We start from the raw sequence: 22,690 nt of genomic DNA, 5'->3' as shown, positions 1-22,690 counted from the left end.
GTGCCAGTCCGTGAACAATTTTATAGGCCAGTAACAGAACCTTAAAATCTGATCTCATAGAAACAGGAAGCCAGTGAAGAGATGCCAAAATGGGTGTAATGTGGTCAAACTTTCTGCTCCGTGTCAAAAGCTTGGCAGCAGCATTTTGGCAGCAATAAAATCATATGTTTTAGTTTTGTAAATTGAACAAAACTGGATCTGGTTTGTTAGCTATTTGAATGTACTACATTTATTTGTGAACTTTAAAATCAATTAGGGGTTGTAATATACACCATCAAATAAAATAAAGAGGATAGGACCAGTGGACCCTACGACTAGTGGACCCTCTCCATGTTGCAGTTCTTTGTTTTTTTTCAGAGATTCTTGTTCTCAACACAATAAGTCTTCTACTGTTACAACTGGACTAACATATACTGTATGTGCCGATCGGGTCTGAATGATTCACACCAATTCCTAGATATTAGTACAGGTGTGTCCTCTCTTTTATTTAAGCTTCACAAGTTGGAATCTGAAAAAGTCCCTATCTCTCATTGGTAATGAGGTGAGGGTGAAGGTGTAGAAATGAGTGGTACTACTTTTGATATGATTCTGTCAATTCTAGTAGCAGACCTGGTAACTCCAATTTAAAACTTCATCACAATGATACTGAAAGTCAAATGACAGTGTTACTGTTATCAGCAAGATAAATGTTGTACCAGTTGGGTATAAATGGGACCCACGAGAACTAACTGAAGGTCCAAAAATGACCAGTTGCCCCTAAAACGGACCAGATTGTCTGAATGTTTCCACAAACATGTCCCAAGAATTTTTTTTAAACTGCTGTTTTTCTGGAACATGCACAATTTCATTTTCGCTGCATAATTGTATTGCTGTGTTTTACTCCCATGCGTGCTGTATGTGTGCATGTAGGAGTGATGCACTGCCGTGTTTGCAAAAGGTTTCAGGCTCTGCAGCTTGAAAGTGTTTCAAACAGAAGGTTGGAAAATGATTTGATTTTATTGTACTTATACTTCCACAAAGAGTGCTTTGTTCATTTATTCCTTCTTTAGGAATGGGGCAATCTTTGTTTCGGAATAAGCCTGTGGAAAATGTGCAGAAGTGCATCACTCAGCTCACTGTTTTTACAATGCAGCATCCAGTAGCATAAGAAAAGGAGTGTAGTGTCCAATGAAGAGTGCTAGTGAGAACAAATTAAAGGTACAGTTGATAATAACTAAATAACTGACACAAGAAATGGTTTACCGTGTGTGGCTTAGGAAACTAAAGAGCATTTAGTGTGTAATACTACAAAAATCAACATTGAACACTCATAAATGAAGAGACATTTCAAGTATGTTTGTATAAATACTGCACCCATAGAACCATGCATAACACTGGAGTGCCAGAGCAGTGACTGATATTACCTTCAGTTCACTCTCTGCTGCCAGCAGTAACATAATGCATCTACTGCTTTATAAATATTGCAGAGATAGACTTACAAAATGAGGTGTACAGTGAAAGTCGACCTGCACTCAGACAGCACACGTCCACTGAGGGAATAATAACCAACCATTATTACCTCCATCAACCAACTGTTGATGGCAGTTACAATCCTGGGTTTGACAAAGGGTTATCCCTATTTGATCTTTGTGATGTCATAAGGTGAGAATTTTAGAGAATGCAATGTCAAAACAGATGAACAAAGAGATGAAAAGAAAAAAAAAATCACCTCATGTTGCAGCATAATAATGCACGGCTCCATGTTGCAAGGATCTGTACACAATTCCTGGAAGCTGAAACATCCCAGTTCTTGCATGGCCAGCATACTCAATGGACATGTCACCCATGTATGTTTGGGATGCTCTGGATCAGCGTATATGACAGTGTGTTCCAGTTCCTGCCAATATCAAGCAACTTTGTGCCCCCATTGAAGAGGAGTGGACCAACATTCCAGACCACAATCAACAATCTGATCAACTCGTTGCGAAGTAGATGTGTTGCACTGCATGAAGCAAATTGTGGTCACACCAGATACTGACTGGTTTTCTGACCCCTCCCAGATCCACCCCCACCCAATAAAGCAAACAGAGTGGCTATACGCCCAACCGCTGGGTCAATAAAGTAAATTTGCGAGCATATATGCCCAACCGCAACCAACCAATAAGCGCGCTTGTAAGGTTTCAACGCAGGGGGGAAAAGGCGGATATTTTCTCACCGGCTGCAGGAGGGTTCGCACCCCGCGGAGGGGCTGTGATCTAAAGTGGTTCTGTTTGGCTTATCACACCCAGGGAACTGTGTCAAACTAACATCATCTTACAGTCAACAAGCAGCATTTTGTTCACAAACTGTTCTGTCGTCATTAACAGGCTTCCGTTTAAAAATGCTTATGAAGTTTGTCTGTTTTGATCCATTGCGGTGTTTTCGCAGTAATTAAAGATGACGCCGTTAAACGTGTCAAACATACGCCACAATAGAGCCTTAAAAAGTGGTGTAAAAAACGTAGTTTAGATGCATAAAACATGTCAAATACACGATCACAGTTGGGCGAACAAGATAAGACATATTTATCTGCCCAACGGTTGTGCATGTAATGTTCAATGTATGACTTATCTGCCCAATGGTTGGGTGTATAGCCTTTGCCTAAAGCAAAACTGCACATTTTAGAGTGGTCTTTTATTGTGGCCAGCCTAAGGCACACCTGTGCACTAATCATGGTGTCTAATCAGCATCTTGATATGGCACACCTGTGAGATGGGATGGATTATCTCAGCAAAGGAGAAGTGCTCACTATCACAGATTTAGACTGGTTTGTGAACAATATTTGAGTGAAATGGTGATATTGTGTATGTGGAAAAAGTTTTAGATCTTAGAGTTCATCTCATACAAAATGGGAGCAAAACCAAAAGTGTTGCGTTTATATTTTTGTTGAGTGTATATATATACACTCGTGCGCAAGCGTGAGTTTTTTTCACGCCTGTCGGTGATGTCATTCACCTGTGAGCACGCCTTGTGGAAGGAGTGGTCCAGCCCCCTCGTCGGATTTTCATTGTCTGAGAAGTTGCTGAGAGACTGGCGCTGTGTTTGATCAAAATTTTTTCAGAAACTGTGAGGCATATCCGAGTGGACGCCATTCGAGAAATTCAGCTGGTTTTCGGTGAAAATTTTAATGGCTGATGAGAGATTTTGGATTGTTTCTGTCGCTGTAAGGACTTCCCACGGAGTGGGACGTCGCGCAGCGTTCTGAGGTGACGTCGTCATCCTGTTTCAAGCTGAAAACCTCCAAATTTAAGCCTCTGTTGACCCAGGACATCGTGAGAGAACAGAGAACTTTCAGAAGAGGTCGGGATCAGCAGTTTATCCGGACATTCCACTGTTAAAGGAGATTTTATTAATGAAAGATGTGCGGACGGATTGGCGCGTCGGGACACAGCCGGCGCGGTGCGGCGGCACAGGAAAAACACCTCCGTGTTGATAACCATTTGTAAAAACCAGGCGGCTTTTGGTGGCTTTCAGTTGAGTGAGTATCTGAGAAATTGTTTAACAGCAGGGCATGTTCCAACTTGTCCTTAAGGCTTCCAACGGAGGTGTTTTTCCTGTGGCGGGCGTGCCGCGTCGGTACGTCTTTCATTAAAAAAAAATCTTCTTTAACAGTGGAATGTCCGGATAAACTGCTGATTCTGACCTCTTCTGAAAGTTCTCTGTTCTCTCACGACGTCCTGGGTGTACAGAAGCTTAAATTTGGAGGTTTTCAGCTTGAAACAGGATGACGACGTCGCCTTGGAGCGCTGCACAACATCCCGCTCCGTGGGAAGTCCTTACAGCGATAGAAACAATCCAAAATCTCTCATCAGCCGTTAAAATTTTCACAGAAAACCAGCTGAATTTCTTGATTGGCGTCCACTCGGATGTGCCTCACAGTTTCTAAAAAATTTTGATCAAGCACAGCGCCAGTCTCTCAGCAACTTCTCAGACAAAGGAATTCTGACGAGGGGGCTGGACCACTCCTTCCACAAGGCGGGCTCACAGGCGAATGACGTCACCGACAGGCGTGAAAAAACTCTCGCATGTCACGAGGGTTCAAGCTTGGCTGATGTAATCACACGTGATTCAAATCCATATGGTTTTTTAAAAAAAATAATGTCGGATACTTTTCTAACAAACCTCATATATATATATATATATATATATATATATATATATATATATATATATATATATATATATATATATATATATATATATATATATATTTATTTACAGTGGATTTATGGTCAAAACACTTTACAGTGATGCCTCACATTCACCCACACAGATGTCAGGATGCTGCCATGCAAGGCAGTCATATCCCTCTGGGAGAAACTGATTTTTACAGTCAGACAGGGAATTGAACCAAGGTTCCTCTGGTCACATGCCCACCACTTTAACCACTTGATCATCACCTATTACAACCCCTGGCAAAAATTATGGAATCACCGGCCTCGGAGGATGTTCATTCAGTGGTTTAATTTTGTAGAAAAAAAGCAGATCACAGACATGACACAAAACTAAAGTCATGTCAAATGGCAACTTTCTGGCTTTAAGAAACACTATAAGAAATCAAGAAAAAAGATTGTGGCAGTCAGTAACGGTTACTTTTTTAGACCAAGCAGAGGAAAAAAATATGGACTCACTCAATTCTGAGGAATAAATTATAGAATCACCCTGTAATTTTCATCCCCAAAACTAACACCTGCATCAAATCACATCTGCTTGTTAGTCTGCATCTAAAAAGGAGTGATCACACCTTGGAGAGCTGTTGCACCAAGTGGACTGACATGAATCATGGCTCCAACACGAGAGATGTCAGTTGAAACAAAGGAGAGGATTATCAAACTCTTAAAAGAGAGTAAATCATCACGCAATGTTGCAAAAGATGTTGGTTGTTCACAGTCAGCTGTGTCTAAACTCTGGACCAAATACAAACAGCATGGGAAGGTTGTTAAAGGCGAACATACTGGTAGACCAAGGAAGACATCAAAGCGTCAAGACAGAAAACTTAAAGCAATATGTCTCAAAAATCAAAAATGCACAACAAAACAAATGAGGAACGAATGGGAGGAAACTGGAGTCAACGTCTGTGACCGAACTGTAAGAAACCGCCTAAAGGAAATGGGATTTACATACAGAAAAGCTAAACGAAAGCCATCATTAACACCTAAACAGAAAAAAACAAGGTTACAATGGGCTAAAGAAAAGCAATCGTGGACTGTGGATGATTGGATGAAAGTCATATTCAGTGATGAATCTCGAATCTGCATTGGGCAAGGTGATGATGCTGGAACTTTTGTTTGGTGCCGTTCCAATGAGATTTATAAAGATGACTGCCTGAAGACAACATGTAAATTTCCACAGTCATTGATGATATGGGGCTGCATGTCAGGTAAAGGCACTGGGGAGATGGCTGTCATTACATCATCAATAAATGCACAAGTTTACATTGATATTTTGGACACTTTTCTGATGTTTAAGGATGATGAAATCATTTTTCAAGAAGATAATGCATCTTGCCATAGAGCAAAAACTGTGAAAACATTCCTTGCAAAAAGACACATAGGGTCAATTTCATGACATAGGGTTAATGTCAATGAGCAGATGTGATTTGATGCAGGTGTTAGTTTTGGGGATGGAAATTTACAGGGTGATTCCATAATTTATTCCTCAGAATTGAGTGAGTCCATATTTTTTCCTCTGCTTGGTCTAAAAAAGTAACCGTTACTGACTGCCACAATCTTTTTTTCTTGATTTCTTATAGTGTTTCTTAAAGCCAGAAAGTTGCCATTTGAAATGACTTTAGTTTTGTGTCATGTCTGTGATCTGCTTTTTTTCTACAAAATTAAACAACAGAATGAACATCCTCCGAGGCCGGTGATTCCATAATTTTTGCCAGGGGTTGTATTATTGTTAATAATAATAATAATAATAATAATAATAATAATAATAATAAAGACCACCTATCCACTGTAGACTCAGATTGGAGGAAATGTTTGTGGCTGACAAACCGAGCCCACATATCTGGGAAACAGGACATATATTTTGGTTACTCTTTGAGAATCTAAACTGGGTTTTGCTGAGTTCCCTACTTTTGGATGTTGGCACAGACAGCTTGTTTCATGCATTTAGTCCCTGGTTACTTCGCTTCACTTCATGGCATCTCTGAGAAACCAGAGTAAGAGTAGAATTTGTTGTGCTGATGTGAGGCTGTTCTCATTAAACACAGTGCCCACGAGGAGCTGGCCCAGATAAGTCCGCTCACCAAGTCTTTCCCTGATGTCATACATTTCCAGTGCTGAAAACGTAGCAGTAAGTCGGCACGGATGAGAACAAACCTGGTGGTAGAATGATTTAAGTATGTTGTGGCATTCAGAAAGCTGCTGGGTGTGAAAACAGACAGAGTGTCAGGGAGGGTGAGCGAGTGTTTGTAATAACTGAGTTTAGTCAAGAGTTACAGCAAGTGTGAGGGCGTTACACACTGGAGCGCGATTGATAAAGTGGACTTGGCATTGTTGCCACAGTCCATCCACATGCACGCACACACACAGGCACGTCCGCACGTACACATTTAAAGATGTGTTTGGATTCCTGGCAACAACTCACTGAACAACTCAATTAGTCCAGTTGGAATTGTTCTCATTTGCAGGCTGTGAACTGTAAAGACTGAGGGTGAAGCATGCAGGGCATCAAACAAACATAAAAACTAACGATAGTAACGCTAATCGAATCTAAAGACTAAAAATTCTAATCATCTAAATCAGTCATCCCCAAATCAGAAAGCCCTGGCTCACTTTGAAATCTGAAAATCTTCTGCAGTCCACCCAAACCTTAAAACACACTGAGACCGAAACAAAATATACTGTATTAACATAAACCAGATGGATGAAGAATAACACATTATGAACACATTTAAATTCTAACAGTGTTTTATTGCTTCTGATTACATTTTAAAATAATCCTAAATACTTTGAGGAAATTTAAAACTTAATTACAAAACTGAAAACCAATAACGTTTTTCTTGATTTATTTTTAAAGTAGACCTGCACTGAAATAAATGTGGTCAGATCTCAGAAAGAAATAGCTGATATGTATTTATAAGACCCTTATGAATGCAGTAAATTAAATCTGCAAGCCCAAATTTGTAATTCAGTGGAGAAATCTTCGTTTAAAAATGACAAATTTGCAGCTAAAATTTGGCCCTCCGTGAAAACTGTATGTACATCCGGGACATTGCCATGACGTGAGGGAGAAGACAGAGCGCTTGCACCTTCAGTCCGATCCAGCGCATTGAGTGAATGCAATACTAACTATTTCTCGATTGAAATTGATTTTATCTGTTAGTAATGTTACTGTTATACACATCCTGGTTTCAACATCCAAAAGTAAGCTGCAATGAATGTGAGATACAGCTCTGCATGCTCAGATCAGCGGCGACATCGACAGCGGGCGACGTTCTTCCCCGATCCTTACGCCTTGCTCTCACTGCCTCCGATGCGCTTACCGAGTCTGCTGGCTCGGTAAACACCGCAGCGGGCCACTCACACTGCCCCCGTGTCTGCTGTGCAGAGCTGCGGCCAACTCCGGCATCACCTCCCTGTCTACTGAATGGAGGTGCGGCCAACTTGGCTACAAGTCCAGAGACTACGCTCACTGTTTTGATGTGGAGCGCTCCGGCAGCCCGCAAGGACAGACTTCTTGCGGAAAAATCCGCAGCACCGCACGGTCTCGGTAATCACAGCCGCAGAGCTCCGTGACCACTGAGAGAGGTTTGTATCTTTTTAATGACTTGGATTCTTTGCGGGTCCCGCATCCATACCCCGCGACGGTAACACCAGAGGCTAAAGACAGTAGATTTTCAATGCGACACCACTCAATCAAATGGGCATATGTAAAAGTCCCCAAAAATAATTTTCAAGCAAAAATAAAAGAAATGTATACTCATCAAACGTACCGCAAGACAATATGAAGTTTTAAAAAAAGTCGATCCTTACGTATAAGACAATAAAAAGGTGCTTTAGTAAGAGATGCAAACTGACGTAAATCCACAAATTACAGTTGGCGCACGCAATGCATGCTGGGATAGGGTCTTCTGCCTTACGTCTCAGCAACATCCCGGATGTGATGACAGTTTTGCAGAGGGCCAAATTTTAGCTGTAAATTTGTCATTTTTTAAATGAAGATTTCTCCGTTGAATGGCAGATCTGGGCTTGCAGATTTACTTTAATACATTCAGAAGGATCTTATGTGTAAATATAAATCATTTTTTGGTCCAAAGATCTGACTGCATTTATTTTAATGCAGGTCTACTTTAATGACCTCTCATGACTGTCAAACCAAGTTTACCGAACAACCAACATTGATTTGTTCAATAAATTTATTTCCATTGCAACTACAGCTTCATGCCAGCAGGGGGTGCTGCAACTCCCTCAGCACTTCTACTTCCAGCACCCTTGCTGTTAGGAAACAGTACTAACCAAAGCCACCGTGCTACTAAGCCTAAATAAATAAATATTCTTGATTTCCTTTTAATCTCTTTACAGGTGTGCTGCCCTGTATGAGGCACAAAACAAACAGCAATAAAACCTGAGTAAATGCAACCTGATTTTCTTATAGTTTGCAGAGAGACAGAGACAGAGAGAGAGAGAGAGAGAGAGAGAGAGAGAGAGAGACCATCAGTTGTGTGTTATCGCATTCCTGTGGAGATGTTATAATGAAAATTCTGGTTACCTTCAACTAGGCTATAGTAACTAATTAAGTAATTGCAGACCATCTAAAAGAAAAGATGCACTGTAGTTTAATCACCAAAAACATAGCATGCATTATTAAAAGCTACATTCTACAATTATTAATGATATAAAATCAACAGCTTTTCATTCAAGTTTCACGCAGAGTTGAAAGTGAATATAACGGGTCCTACCATGGTCTAGAGACTTTGCAGGAGCCCAGCTTTTGAAATAATCATCCTGAGTGGAAAAACAAAAGAAGCGACTGTGTTAGGAATTTATAACATCACTCTGAGAAAACAATTATTTTGTAGACTTTCTTTGTTCTTCTGTCAAGCCGTTGCTGCATGGTCTGTAAAAATGAGCGAGTAACACAGAAAAGGAAACATATCAATAATATACCTGCTTACAGTTTTAAACTAAACTTGTTGCTAAAACGAGGACAGAAACATTTATAGTTGTGGTCAAATTGCACATTTACATTCAACACTGGACAGAAATGCAGAGACACACAAATAAAAGATGTGATAAAAGAAAAGATTTGAGGAGATGGTGTTTTAGAGTTTAACAGTCAAATATTTTCAAAGTGAGACCTGCAAACCTTTAGAAACAGAAAGTGCTTTGACTTCTGTACATGTGCTCTTTAACATCAGCTACACTGTAACCCAAGATGTACACAAGATATTATTTTAATTTCGCAAAACAAGCAATATGGGAATTAAGCAATGCCTTCTTTAATATGTCTTCTTTTTAATCATGTTCTTCCTGGATGCAGACTGACCGTTACATTAATGTTACTGTTTAAATTTGATTTGGTAATTTCTCTTTAACTTCAGTAATTCCATTTTAGTAATTCACTTTATTATATGTCTATTAGTACCAGTGGTGGGCACAGTTCCGATAATCCGATAACAGATAATTATCGAAGATAACGTTTTCATCATCGGATTATCTTTTCAGATAAATTTTAAAACCATTATCGGACCAATTATCTTCCGATACGTTAAGTTCCGATAACGTTCAGTCCGATAACATTTTTTTTGGTGGTGAAGTGAGTAAGGTTTAACAGTCAAAAAGGTTTGTAAACAGCTAAAATCGTTCCTGGCTCCTCCAGGCTGTGTGCAACAGTCAGGCCGGAGCTCAGAAGGGGGAGGGCACGCTCACTGTGCCTTCACTGCACATGGGTCTTTTCAGTTCTTCAGCAACAAGGTTATTGCCTCGTTTCTGCTTAAAACTGCACTCCAGTCATCATCTATCTCAGCGACAGTTATGTGAAGCTTTTGTACAACAATCACTTCCCCATAAATTCATAATAACAGATGTGAGCACTCTCAGAGGCTGAGAGTTATAAATTTTACCATTCACATTGAATGCAACATGGGTGACGTTATACAGAGATAAACTGTGACTCCTGCGATTTACTGTTTTTTTATAGAAATGGTCTTTAAGTTACACACACACACACACACATATATATATATATATATATATATATACATATATATAAACAAAATTACAAAATAAAAACTTCACTGCGCTCTGCATGCTCTGACTGGCTGTTGCTGGCTGATGACGTCGACAGCCTCGTGTTTAGTAGTTAGTCTTCGTGCGTTTCGAACGTGACTAGCAGCAAGTGAGCAAGCCAGCATTATTATTTTTTTCTGAGCTTATGGTGTTTTTTGGGGGGGAAAATGAGTGAGGAAAACATTGTTTGTGTTCCACGGCCTGAGCATGACGTCCAAGAGGAGCCTGGATTGAGTGGGGAGGTGTCTGGAGCAGCTCAGGCTGAGGCCCAGGCCTGCCACGAGGTCCAGAACCCAATTTCTTTGTTTTCCAATCGGTGGACAAGAAGAACGCTAGCATCCTTTTTTTCCAGTGTGTCCTGTGTCACCCAAAGGAGACAACAATTAAAGGGCACACAACCAGCCTTTGTAATTTAACGTCCCATGTGAAGAGGAACCACCCAGGCCATGCAATCCAATTTTAAGAAAGGATCAAGGCCGGTTCTTCACGTGGGAAACACAGGCGTTCGTCAGCTAGCAGCAGCAGCCAGTCTTCATTTGGTGGGTAGCCACCCGCAAAAAAAAAAGTCAGCTGTCCCAGCCTACTCTTCAGGGGGGCCTTTGCACAGTCAGCTGCTGGCACTGGTGTCTGTGGTGGACTTGAAGATCGTAGACCTCTTCGTATGCAACATGCTGCCGCTGCATGTTGTGGAGTCCCCCACATTCATCAGTTTGGTCAAGACCTTGAACCCCAGCAAAACGTCGATGTCCCGCCGCACCCTGGGGAGGAAGATCTTGACCAGCCACAAACAGCTGGAGAAGTATCTTATAAGGTATTTTTTTGCAAAACAAAGTGTATTGTATTTTGAAATTCAAGTAGAAGCTTGCTTAACAGTACATGATGATGAAATTTAAATTGTAAAAGATACAAAATTTCTTGGGAGTTATTGATGTTAAATTAAGTTTGAAAACACACAAATTATGTTAAATCTAAAATGTGAAAGTCCATTGCAATTGTGTACAAAGCGAGATGTGCACTACTTATTGTTAAGATGAGACATTTAAGTTTATTAATATCTTCAAATGTTTGTGTTTTGCTTGTTCTCTCGTTTTGCTTCTGTTGTGAGGGGTAAAATGCAAAATAAGCACTTTTATTCAATTGTTTGGTCTTTGTTTTGCGCCCACTATAAATTGGGCCAGATGTCGGTCTCTCTCTCTCTTTCTCGTTAGTGGGCCTCACTTTGGGCAAGTTTGGGCAAGTATGTGGCCCAATTCTGGGGCGGTTGTCAGTCTAATGTATTCAAGGCAGCAGCGCCATCTGGTGTTCAAGAGATAAAACTTCAGCCACTGGGTCAGTCTGCTCCATTTCGTGATCAGCCCCCATTTTGCTGCATTGGGTACTATTATTTTAGTATAGCTGGTAAAATTTACTGAGGTAAAATGGGTAGTATAAGTGTGTATAAGCTTATGCTGCCCATTCGGTTAATTAGGTCAACTGAGAAATCAGTTTTGTGTATTAATTTATTATATATTTTTTAATATCATCATGTTTTCCTAATCTTCCTTTTTATCCAGATTTTCCGCATTTAGAAATGCAATTTCATTACACTTAGGTTGATTTGAACACTTGATTTGCATAGTAAAAGTACTACAATAATAATCCCAAAATAATTTTGTATGACTGTTTTATTATTGCTATTCACCTTATTGACGTTTCAAATCCTGCAAAACCTCGGAGAGGTCGCTGCACTGTGAGATCTCAGTAACATTGAGAACTGCATTGAGATGCTCTGATCACGCTGCACTTTAACTGCTGCACATGGACAACACCATTAACATCGCAATATAAAACTATCTTTATATTGTGTCTAAAACTCTCGTGAATATATTCTTTGCGTTTATAGAAGTTATTGTTTGTTTTATGTAAACGTGAGAATCGCAGTCTGTCTCTCCGTTATTTTCAATGGGAGCTGCTGTGAGTACAATCGCTTCCTGATCATGTCGTTCTGGGGGAAAGTGAAGTTTGCTCTTTGTCTTGATTATTGTTCTTTACAGCACTGTTTGTCCTCTTTGTTCAAGACTAATATACACTCAACAAAAATATAAACGCAATGCTTTTGGTTTTGCTCCCATTTTGTATGAGATGAACTCAAAGATCTAAAACTTTTTCCACATACACAATATCACCATTTCCCTCAAATATTGTTCACAAACCAGTCTAAATCTGTGATAGTGAGCACTTCTCCTTTGCTGAGATAATCCATCCCACCTCACAGGTGTGCCATATCAAGATGCTGATTAGACACCATGATTAGTGCACAGGTGTGCCTTAGACTGCCCACAATAAAAGGCCACTCTGAAAGGTGCAGTTTTATCACACAGCACAATGCCACAGATGTCGCAAGATTTGAGGGAGTGTGCAGTTGGCATGCTGACAGCAGGAATGTCAACCAGAGCTGTTGCTCATGTATTGAATGTTCATTTCTCTACCATAAGCCGTCTCCAAAGGCGTTTCAGAGAATTTGGCAGTACATCCAACCAGCCTCACAACCGCAGACCACGTGTAACCACACCAGCCCAGGACCTCCACATCCAGCATGTTCACCTCCAAGATCATCTGAGACCAGCCACTCGGACAGCTGCTGAAACAATCAGTTTGCATAACCAAAGAATTTCTGCACAAACTGTCAGAAACCGTCTCAGGGAAGCTCATCTGCATGCTCGTCGTCCTCATCGGGGTCTCGACCTGACTCCAGTTCGTCGTCGTAACCGACTTCAGTGGGCAAATGCTGACATTCGCTGGCATTTGGCACGTTGGAGAGGTGTTCTCTTCACGGATGAATCCCGGTTCACACTGTCCAGGGCAGATGGCAGACAGTGTGTGTGGCGTCGTGTGGGTGAGCAGTTTTCTGATGTCAATGTTGTGGATCGGGTGGCCCATGGTGGCGGTGGGGTTATGGTATGGGCAGGCGTCTGTTATGGACGAAGAACACAGGTGCATTTTATTGATGGCATTTTGAATGCACAGAGATACCGTGATGAGATCCTGAGGCCCATTGTTGTGCCATACATGCAAGAACATCACCTCATGTTGCAGCAGGATAATGCACGGCCCCATGTTGCAAGGATCTGTACACAATTCTTGTAAGCTGAAAATGTCCCAGTTCTTGCATGGCCGGCATACTCACCGGACATGTCACCCATTGAGCATGTTTGGGATGCTCTGGACCGACGTATACGACAGCGTGTACCAGTTCCTGCCAATATCCAGCAACTTTGCACAGCCATTGAAGAGGAGTGGACCAACATTCCACAGGCCACAATTGACAACCTAATCAACTCTATGCGAAGGAGATGTGTTGCACTGCATGAGGTAAATGGTGGTCACACCAGATACTGACTGGTATCCCCCCCAATAAAACAAAACTGCACCTTTCAGAGTGGCCTTTTACTGTGGACAGTCTAAGGCACACCTGTGCACTAATCATGGTGTCTAATCAGCATCTTGGTATGGCACACCTGTGAGGTGGGATGGATTATCTCAGCAAAGGAGAAGTGCTCACTGTCACAGATTTAGACTGGTTTGTGAACAATATTTGAGGGAAATGGTGATATTGTGTATGTGGAAAAAGTTTTAGATCTTTGAGTTCATCTCATACAAAATGGGAGCAAAACCAAAAGTGTTGCGTTTATATTTTTGTTGATTGTATATAATATGTCTGAAATTCGGTTTGCGTTTATTAAATTCCGTGCAGATTAAACGTAACAGACACAGATTATTTGTTATAATTATTTTAGCAAGTTTTCAGGGTATCATGCAGCAGTCTCTTATTGACGTGATGAAAACAAAAGCATAAAAAAAAAATTAATTTTTGTAGTATAATGTTATTTACAACTGTCATCGTGTTGATTCTCTATGTTTGACTGCAGCAACTCTCTGGCACGCAAGGGATTATGGGATACGTCAATAGGGCAAATTTGTTGTAATGTTGTCTAATGCTAAATTTCTTGTTTCAATTATTAAAAATAATTGATACAGATAGTCATTATTACATTTTAAATTTTACAATTTGTTTATTTATGATTTATAATTTTTAATTACAGATTGTTCGAGGATGTCCCCTGGATGGCGACCACCGTGGACTGTTGGTCAGCCCACAACAGGTCCTACATGGGGATGACTGCACACTGGCTGGACCCCAAGACCCGCACCAGACAGCACGCGGTCCTGGCCTGCTCTCGGCTCAAAGGGCACCACACCTTTGATGTTCTCGCCGAGGCCATGGTGGACACCCACTATAAATTCCACCTGCAGGAAAAGGTGACCAGGACCACGACAGACAATGGCAGCAACTTTGTCAAGGCATTTGTTCAGTTTGGCACAGAACCTGAGCTCTTGCCAGACATTCCTGAGCCTGCTGCTGATTCGGACATGGAGGACATTGAGGGGGATCCTGAGGCTGGAACCATGGGTGAGGTGGAGTACATCTCTGTTGAGGCCTCCCTTGAGGAGTCCAGTGGCCTGGGCCACAACCTTCCAGTCCACATGAGGTGTGCAGCCCACACCTTCAACTTGGTAGCCAGCGTGGATGCTGACAAGGTGCTTGCCTGTGCGCAATTTAAGTCTACCTACAGAAAGGCCATGTCTAAGGCACAGGCGCTGTGGAACCAGCAGTGCCGCAGCACCGTGTCAGCAGACACCATTTTTGGATGAGTTGAAGAGGAGGTTGGTAGTCCCCACCAGTACCAGATGGAATTCCACCTATGACTCAGTTGTCCTCAATGACCTGCTGCATCATAAAAAGTGAGCTGTCCACCGGGTGATGGCGCAGCTGAAGCTACAGAGCTTCACTGATTCCGAGGTCAGCTTCCTGAAAGAGTATGCCCAGGTAATGTCCAATGTTGCCAGGGCCTTGGACAAAATTCAGGGAGAGGATCAAGCCTATCTTGGGAGCCTTCTGCCAACTGTTGCAGCTACTATAATGAAGCTGAAGGAGGCCAAGTCCACAGGCCTCCTATACTGCAGTCCTTTGGTAGATGCAATACTGGCAGGCATCACAAAAATGTTTGGACCCCTCCTAGAAGATCAGGAGTGCCAGCTGGCAGCTGCCTTCCACCCCAAGTTTCGCCTGTTCTGGCTGGAGAAACACGACCATAGCCAGGTCAGCAGGGTCAAGAAGGCCATGGAGACTGCCGTGGAGACATCCCTGAGGGAGACCGTGGTGGAGGGCAGCAGCAGCACCAGCAATGAAGAGGAAGGGGCAGATGACTTCTTCAGCAGCATCACTCAGCCCCAGGAGTGCACGAGCCATAGGTCACTGAAGTTAAAGGTACAGAACCTGGTTAAGATCTGGCTGGAGACCAGCTCAAAGGACGTCTTGACAGATGCTGCCTTCTTGGGTGAGAAGGTGCTGGTGGACCTCTTCATTAAATATAACACAGCCATCCCATCCAGTGCTGCGGTTGAGTGCCTATTTTCGATAGGCAAGGACATTTTGAGGGCCAAGAGAGCCACCCTCTTAGATGCCAATTTTGAGAAGTCGGTTTTCATGAAGGGCAACAAGTATCACCTCGAGGAGATGGAGAAGCGTAATAGATGTGTGATTACTGGAATATCTCCCTAAATGTGAATGCAGGTCTTGCAAAACGTGAATATCATTCATAATATATATTTTTTTCAGTTTAAGCAGTTTATGGATTTCAGTTTATGCATCAATTACTGCAAGAAATCTTGATTACAAACACTATCATGCAAAAAATATTTCTTTTTTGTATTTTGTTTTTTTGGGGGGGGCGGTGGGGGGGGGTTGAGTTCACTGCAGTCAGTGAGGCGGGGAGGTGAGCTCAGGGCGGGTCTCGCTTCTGGTGACAAGCCCAACCCACTCTGTTGACAGCAGCAGGTGAGGAGTTTGACTGGGACGGTCCACTTGTCAAACGGTAACGTAGGTGTCAAACTCGGGGAGGACAGAAACCTCCTTTGGAGTTGTTAGAAAGATGGAGATGTTCATAAGACAAACGTCATAGAAAAACAAAAGGAGACGCACCAGAAAAATAATCAATAAATTCAGGAGTGGTGTCACTAAAATTTATGACTTATATTGTTCATTTTATTACTTATTTTAATGATTTTAAAAAATCACTAAAATTCAATTTTTGCACATTTTTCCAAACTGAGTGCTGTAGTATAACCAGCAAGGGACCACTGACGTGTGCAGTAAATTTCTAAACAGAAAAATTCTCTTAAATTTTGAAAAAGCCATTTTTCCAAACTGAGTGCTGTAGTATAACCAGCAGGAGACCAGTGATGATGTGTGCAGCAAATTTTGTCACTACACCTGAATTTATTGATTATTTTTCTGGTGTCTCCTTTCATTTTTTGCACTTTGTAGAAGTCACTGCTCGTTCAGATTAATATTATTGTTTCCAGCTCCGAGGACGGCTCATATGGATGAAAGTAAGGTTGGAGCTCGTTACTTCCTGAGGTTAGTAACTAGTGTTTATTTTTCTATAACGCTTGACTTATGACAATCTGTGAACATTTTTCTAAAATTAGCGGCGTCTTAGGGAAGGTTTCTGTCCTCCCCGAGTTTGACACCTACGTTACTGTTTGACAAGTGGACCGTCCCAGTCAAACTCTTCGCCTGCTGCTGTCAACAGAGCGGCTCGGGCTTGTCACCAGAAGCAAGACCCGCCCTGGGCTCGCCTCCCCGCCTCACTGACCGCAGTGAATTCACCCCCCCCCCCCCCCCCCCCCCCCCCCCCACCAAACAAACATGATAGGATTTGTAATCAAGATTTCTTGCAGTAATTGATGCGTAAACTGAAATCCTTAAACTGAAAAAATATATATTATGAATGATATTCACATTTTGTGAGACTCACATTCATGTTTAGGGAGATATTTTCAGTATTCATATTTTGCAGTTAAAGGCTTGTGGATAATTCACTATTTGCAGTTGATTAATTTGTTTAATATTTATTTTGGGTTACATAGAACTTAATTGAGGATATATTTGTTTAATAAACTGTTTAATAAACAGTATGTTGTACTCCTTAATTTCATTTGTTCATGTTATTATGTGCATGTTGATCTTGATCATCATCTGATCTCGGTATGCTGCACCTTTTTGGAAAGCTCCGTGTGTACAACATATTAAAATTTCAGCTTTCTAGGTCTGTTTTTTTAGGGTTTTAGAGGGAGAAAATTAAGCTAAATTCACTATGTTGGACGATGAAATTGCACGTCATCCGGACAGCCGAGGTCTTACATAGCAACTGCTTAGCAACGCTGGCTGGTGTGACAACGATAAGCCAGCAGGGATCAGTGCACACTTAGGGGAAAAAAAAAAAGATAGCTTCCAGTTCACAGGTCAAAGCAGAAGCGCTGTTGCAACACTCGGTGGAGAACAAGCTGAAAGAAGTTACACTGTGGACAAAAACAGTATGTAACTAAGCAGCTCAAAAGTCTATTTTTGTGCATTTGTTTTGTGAACGTAATATGAGCCATAGCTCCACAAACGGTTTAATATAAACTGACTTCTAATACTGTGATTTACTGCTTTTGATGAAAATGAGTGTTTGGGGTTTTATTTATTTTTTGTGCATCCTTTTGTGCTTGTCACTTAACCTTTACCCAGCAGCAGAGCCTGCAGTGCTGAGATTCAAAAAGTATTAAGCCATTAGTGTAATCCAATGTGGCCGTGCGGCGTGCGCCCCCTAGCCAACACTACCAGTTATCGGTTATCTGTATCTTCTGATAATCCCTTTATCCGTTTATCGGTTTATCTTTATTGAAGATAACTTTTCAGTTATCTGATTATCTGTTAATGAAGTTAACTTTTAGGTTATCTGTGCCCACCACTGATTAGTACAGTGGCTAGACAAGGCTTCCACCACAATCGGTCAGGTATTTTTTTGGAGAAAGTATAAAACTTGACACAGAAATACTTCTAACCATAGGGATCCCAAAAAGGGAATAGAATGGACTGCATTTATGTAGCGCTTTTCCATCTGCATCAGATGCTCAAAGCACTTTACAATAATGTCTCATTCACCCCAATGTCAGACTGCTGCCAAACTAGACGCTCAGTACACACTGGGAGCAACTAGGTTATTAAGGACCTTGCTAGAAAATAAAAAATAAAATATTTATTTTAAAATAAAATAAAATATTGACCCCTGCTGGCCACCATCTTGATTTCAAATACGGATGCCAAAATATGACTAAACACAGAATTTGATATGCATATAAACGTTTGAGAATTATTAAACAACATGGGTGTCGCAGGTGTTTGGAAAATGGTGGCCATGTTGGATTTCAAGATGGTCGCCATGTTTTTTAACGCTTTAAAGCTAGAGTTGGTAGTCCTGGAGAGCTAGCAAGAGCACTAGGAAGATTTGAAAGTAGCACCTCCTCTAGGTTCCATCCCCTCCCCCTACCCCGTCAGTGCTCCGTCCAAAGCCACGCCCCCACAAACTTGAACATGCATTTGACTGTGGGACTAGCTTAGCTGCAGCTACTCACTATTCTCTCACAACTGTGTTTAAACAAAGTCCATAAAAGTCCTGCTCACAGACTGACTGCCAGAGACAGGACATGTCCACATCCAGTAAAAAGTCCAGACATCTCCAGTCCACTCATGGACAATTTGTTCACGCGCACATATGAACAATTAAAAGAAAAAAAAAAACTGGCTGGCTGCAGGCAGTTCCTCGCTCTCCCCTCAAACTCTCTCATAATTGTGTTAAATAAAGGACAAAAAAGGACATAAGTCCTGCTCACAGGCTGATTGCCACAGACAGGACATGTCCACATCAAGTATAACTCCAGACATCTCCACATTTACTCACGGATGGTTCGTGCGCATACATGAATGCAGCTCGCGGTCAAAGGAAGAAAGATAAACTATAACAGAAATCCAGCCCTGCAGCCCTGCACAAGAACAAATATAAACGAGAAGAGAAATCAGAGTGCACAGTCTGGCTGCAGATCCTCCTCTGCGTTCTCACCTCCTCTCTGCCCCCCTGCTGTGTGCACCTGACGCAGACATTCCTCATTTTCTCAATTTGTAGAGAAAATGATTAATCTGACATGGCACAATCCGGTGGAAGTGGTAGTTTCAGCTGTATTCCCTCTGCCATTGTACCAAACTTCTACGGTGAAACGAGATGAGTGTGCACGCACGGAGGAGCGAGGGACAGAGGGACATTGAGCCTGGTGATGCGAGCAGGAAGAACTAGACATGAAAGCATCTGATTGTTTTTTTTGAGAGCGGACGGTGGGGCTTATATTGGTTGGAGCTTTATCAATCCTACAGCTGCTACAGACATCTGAGTTTTTGTTCCTTTTTCTGAATACATAATGTATTGACTACTGTTAGGATAGATGGACCATTTCACCCAATATAACAAAAAGTGTTTCCAGGCCTGGCGCCAGAAAAAAAAATATTAAGGGGGCAATGAGTTTATCACAGGGGGCGGGGTCGCCCCCCCAAAAAAAAAGTGCGCACCAGAGGGTACGTGCCTCTGAGCATGCGTAATGGATTGGGTGCGCTCCTAGAATGCTTGTGTAACCGTTGTAAGAGACTGACTAAGAGTAAAGAGTGATGACAGTATTTTTTTATTATTATTTGAACGTATAGACCCTCGGCCAAGTGATCTCCTGCATACCACAAAACCAAACCAACAACTGATCTGAGAAACGACACGAGACAGTAGATTAACCCCACATACAGCCCTCCATCACAAGAACAAACACAGTGCAATTGGGCATGACAGTCACACAAAGGGTCAAAGATAAACCTTTCATGTAGATATACAGTGACCCCTCGTTTATCGCGGGAGTTACGTTCTAAAAATAGCCCGCAATAGGCGAAATCCACGAATTAGACAGCGTTATTTTTTACAATTATTATAGACATTTTAAGGTTGTAAAACCCCTCACTATACACACTTTATACACTTTTCTCAAACAGGCATTAACATTTTCTCACTTTTCTCTCATGTGTAAACACTCAAAGTTCAAACCTTAGTAGAAAAATAAGACCAACCTGTTTTCAGACCCAAACATTTGTTTGAGAAATAAAAATAGAACATTTTCCTATAAATAATTATGATGGCTTTTAGAACTAACAAATTTAATTTTAACGATCAACCTACGAGGTTGGACACATAAGAAATTATTAATAGTGACTGACCAGTATTTCACAGTTCCTCTGATCGCACCTCTTCGTCCTGGCACCGCGCTGCTGTCGCGTTTTTTCCCCACTCACACCTTGCTGCAGGTGTCTTTTCTGAGTGAAGAACAGTTATGGGTAGTTGGCGCTCGTTTTTCTTCTGGGTGAGAAGATTCTTATAAACAGACACGCAGAACACAATGTGCGTACTCTCCCTTCGCGGTGCCGTGACTGGCCTGCTTGATAAGGACGCAGAGCACAATGCGCTGTAAAAAAAAAAAAAAAAGAAAGCGTGCAAAATTAGACTAAAAAAATCTGCGAAACTGCGAGGCGCTATATTTTCCAGTATTTCTTTTTCTTTCTTTTTTATTTTTATTTTTGATAACTCTCACATCCGAGGGGACGAGGTTGATGACGTGAGGGGGCATCGCCCCCAAACGCCCCCTCGTGGCGCCGGGTCCGAGTGTTTCTGAACAGTTACCTACCCTAACTTTAAGGCAGTGGGTCATGAACTGGATTGACAGTAAGAATCAGACCTTTGTTTTGCATTAGAAATAAAAGTAACAGACCTAGGAAAGAACACCACTGGGGCCTGTATAAAGTGATGTACAAGGCTGATAAATGCCTATAGCTGTAAGACTCACTGGCTGACTCACACTTAAAGATACATCACACTTGACACTGACCATCGAAAAGGTCCACTTTTGATTCATTTTATTTTTTCACAAGTTGCTCTCCATACAAAGATCATCACAGTTCTGCCATCTATGACTAAAGACAAAGTAGCTAATTATCGCTCAGTTTAATTTGTTTAATTTATTTAATATAATGTTAATTTACTGTTCATTCAGTGGTTAGGAAAAGGAAAGGTAGAAGATTTAATATACATTCCAGTTAATGAAATTGCAGTTGGCTCAGTGGTGAAAGCCTTGCCATTTTTCACTCATTCACTGGGTGTGATGCTACTTCACTCACATGCATGGCCCAAGATTACAGGCATCTTTGTTCTCTTGTCATCCTCAGGTTGCTTGTTGGCACTGAAGATGGCAATAGAACAAAACTGTCGAGAGAGCAACTGAAATGAATCCAGAAACTTGAATACTTGTTATAATGTAACAAGTGACAATGTTGATGTGAACACAGTCAGAATGATACTGTTCTCAAGGATGCTGTGGAACATTGACAATATTCCACCAACAAGAGCTGCCCTTGAGGGACTCATATTAAGAGCTACCTATCAGGCAGGACATATCTGGGTCCAGTCTTCAGTTCTGCAGCCACTGGTCCCAAGGTCATCTGACTGGGGCTGGGAGATGGTGAATGGCCAAGATGGAAGTGGAAGTGCATTTTTATTTCCATTTTTTTCTTGAACTATTGATCATGTAGAACCTCTATAACCAAATTTCATGGTTTCTGCAAAAAGTAAACAATTTATGTGCTTAGCTGCTGTACTATGTTTTTGTTCTGTCAGTCAGTAGAATGTCTTAAAATGACATGAATGAAATTCAAATAAATTTGTTGTAGAGGTGGGTAAAGGAAGAGCTGATTATGTTTGAGTGCAGATTTGAATGATGGGTCTGCTAAAACATTAAAGGTAAGTAAGTGTGATCCTGTTTCCATTGCTTCTGATTACAGGGTCAAACCAAAGCGGCAGTTCAGCAAAAAAGAACCAAGGTCAGGATCCAGTGTTTGATCCTGATTCCTTTGATTCTGATTTTAAGAACAAAGCAAAATAGGCAAAAGGAGGAAAGGCCAGATCAGGATTAAAAAGATATAATGATCTTGCCAAGTGCTTGCTCATAGGGGGTCGTTTTGACCGTTGGGGTTTTTCATAATTATTGTATGGCCTTGCCTTGCAATGTGGAGCGCCTTGGGGCAACTGTTTGTTGTGATTTGGCGCTATATAAGAAAAAAGTTGATTGATTGATTGATTGATCTGGAAAAAAGATCAGTGAACAAAGATGATCGATAAAGATCAAAGGTCACTGAGCAACATCAAAGGTCACCAATCTAGATGAAAGTGATAATGAACAAGGATCCGGATTAGGACTGCAAGCCAAAAATTAAGATCAAAGATCAGGATCAAAGGTCAGTAATTAAAATCAAAGTTCAAGACCAAATGTCAAAATGTTAAAGATATCCATTGAAAAAAAAAGAAAGGCATAAAAGGAAAATGCCATCAGGGGTGTAAAAATGCCTGGGAAAGACTAATTCTTGTTTTGGAGGGTCATCAAATGTGATTTACTTCCTTTTTATGTTTATTCAGCCAGAATCAGAAGTT

The 22,690-nt window shown here is 41.4% G+C and overlaps 1 protein-coding gene across 1 annotated transcript in view; it reads right to left on the bottom strand.

Moving 5' to 3' along the window:
- Positions 1-22,690, bottom strand: part of spock1 (SPARC (osteonectin), cwcv and kazal like domains proteoglycan 1) — a 601,282-nt gene that overhangs the window by 269,020 nt on the left and 309,572 nt on the right. Inside the window, exon 5 of the mRNA XM_034180928.1 lies at positions 8,927-8,972. Coding sequence (XP_034036819.1) covers positions 8,927-8,972 — 46 coding nt within the window. The remainder of the gene's footprint in view (positions 1-8,926; positions 8,973-22,690) is intronic.

The sequence above is a fragment of the Thalassophryne amazonica genome, chromosome 11, assembly GCF_902500255.1.
Source record: "Thalassophryne amazonica chromosome 11, fThaAma1.1, whole genome shotgun sequence".
Lineage (NCBI taxonomy): Eukaryota > Metazoa > Chordata > Actinopteri > Batrachoidiformes > Batrachoididae > Thalassophryne > Thalassophryne amazonica.
This window is presented reverse-complemented; position numbering and strand designations above follow the sequence as displayed.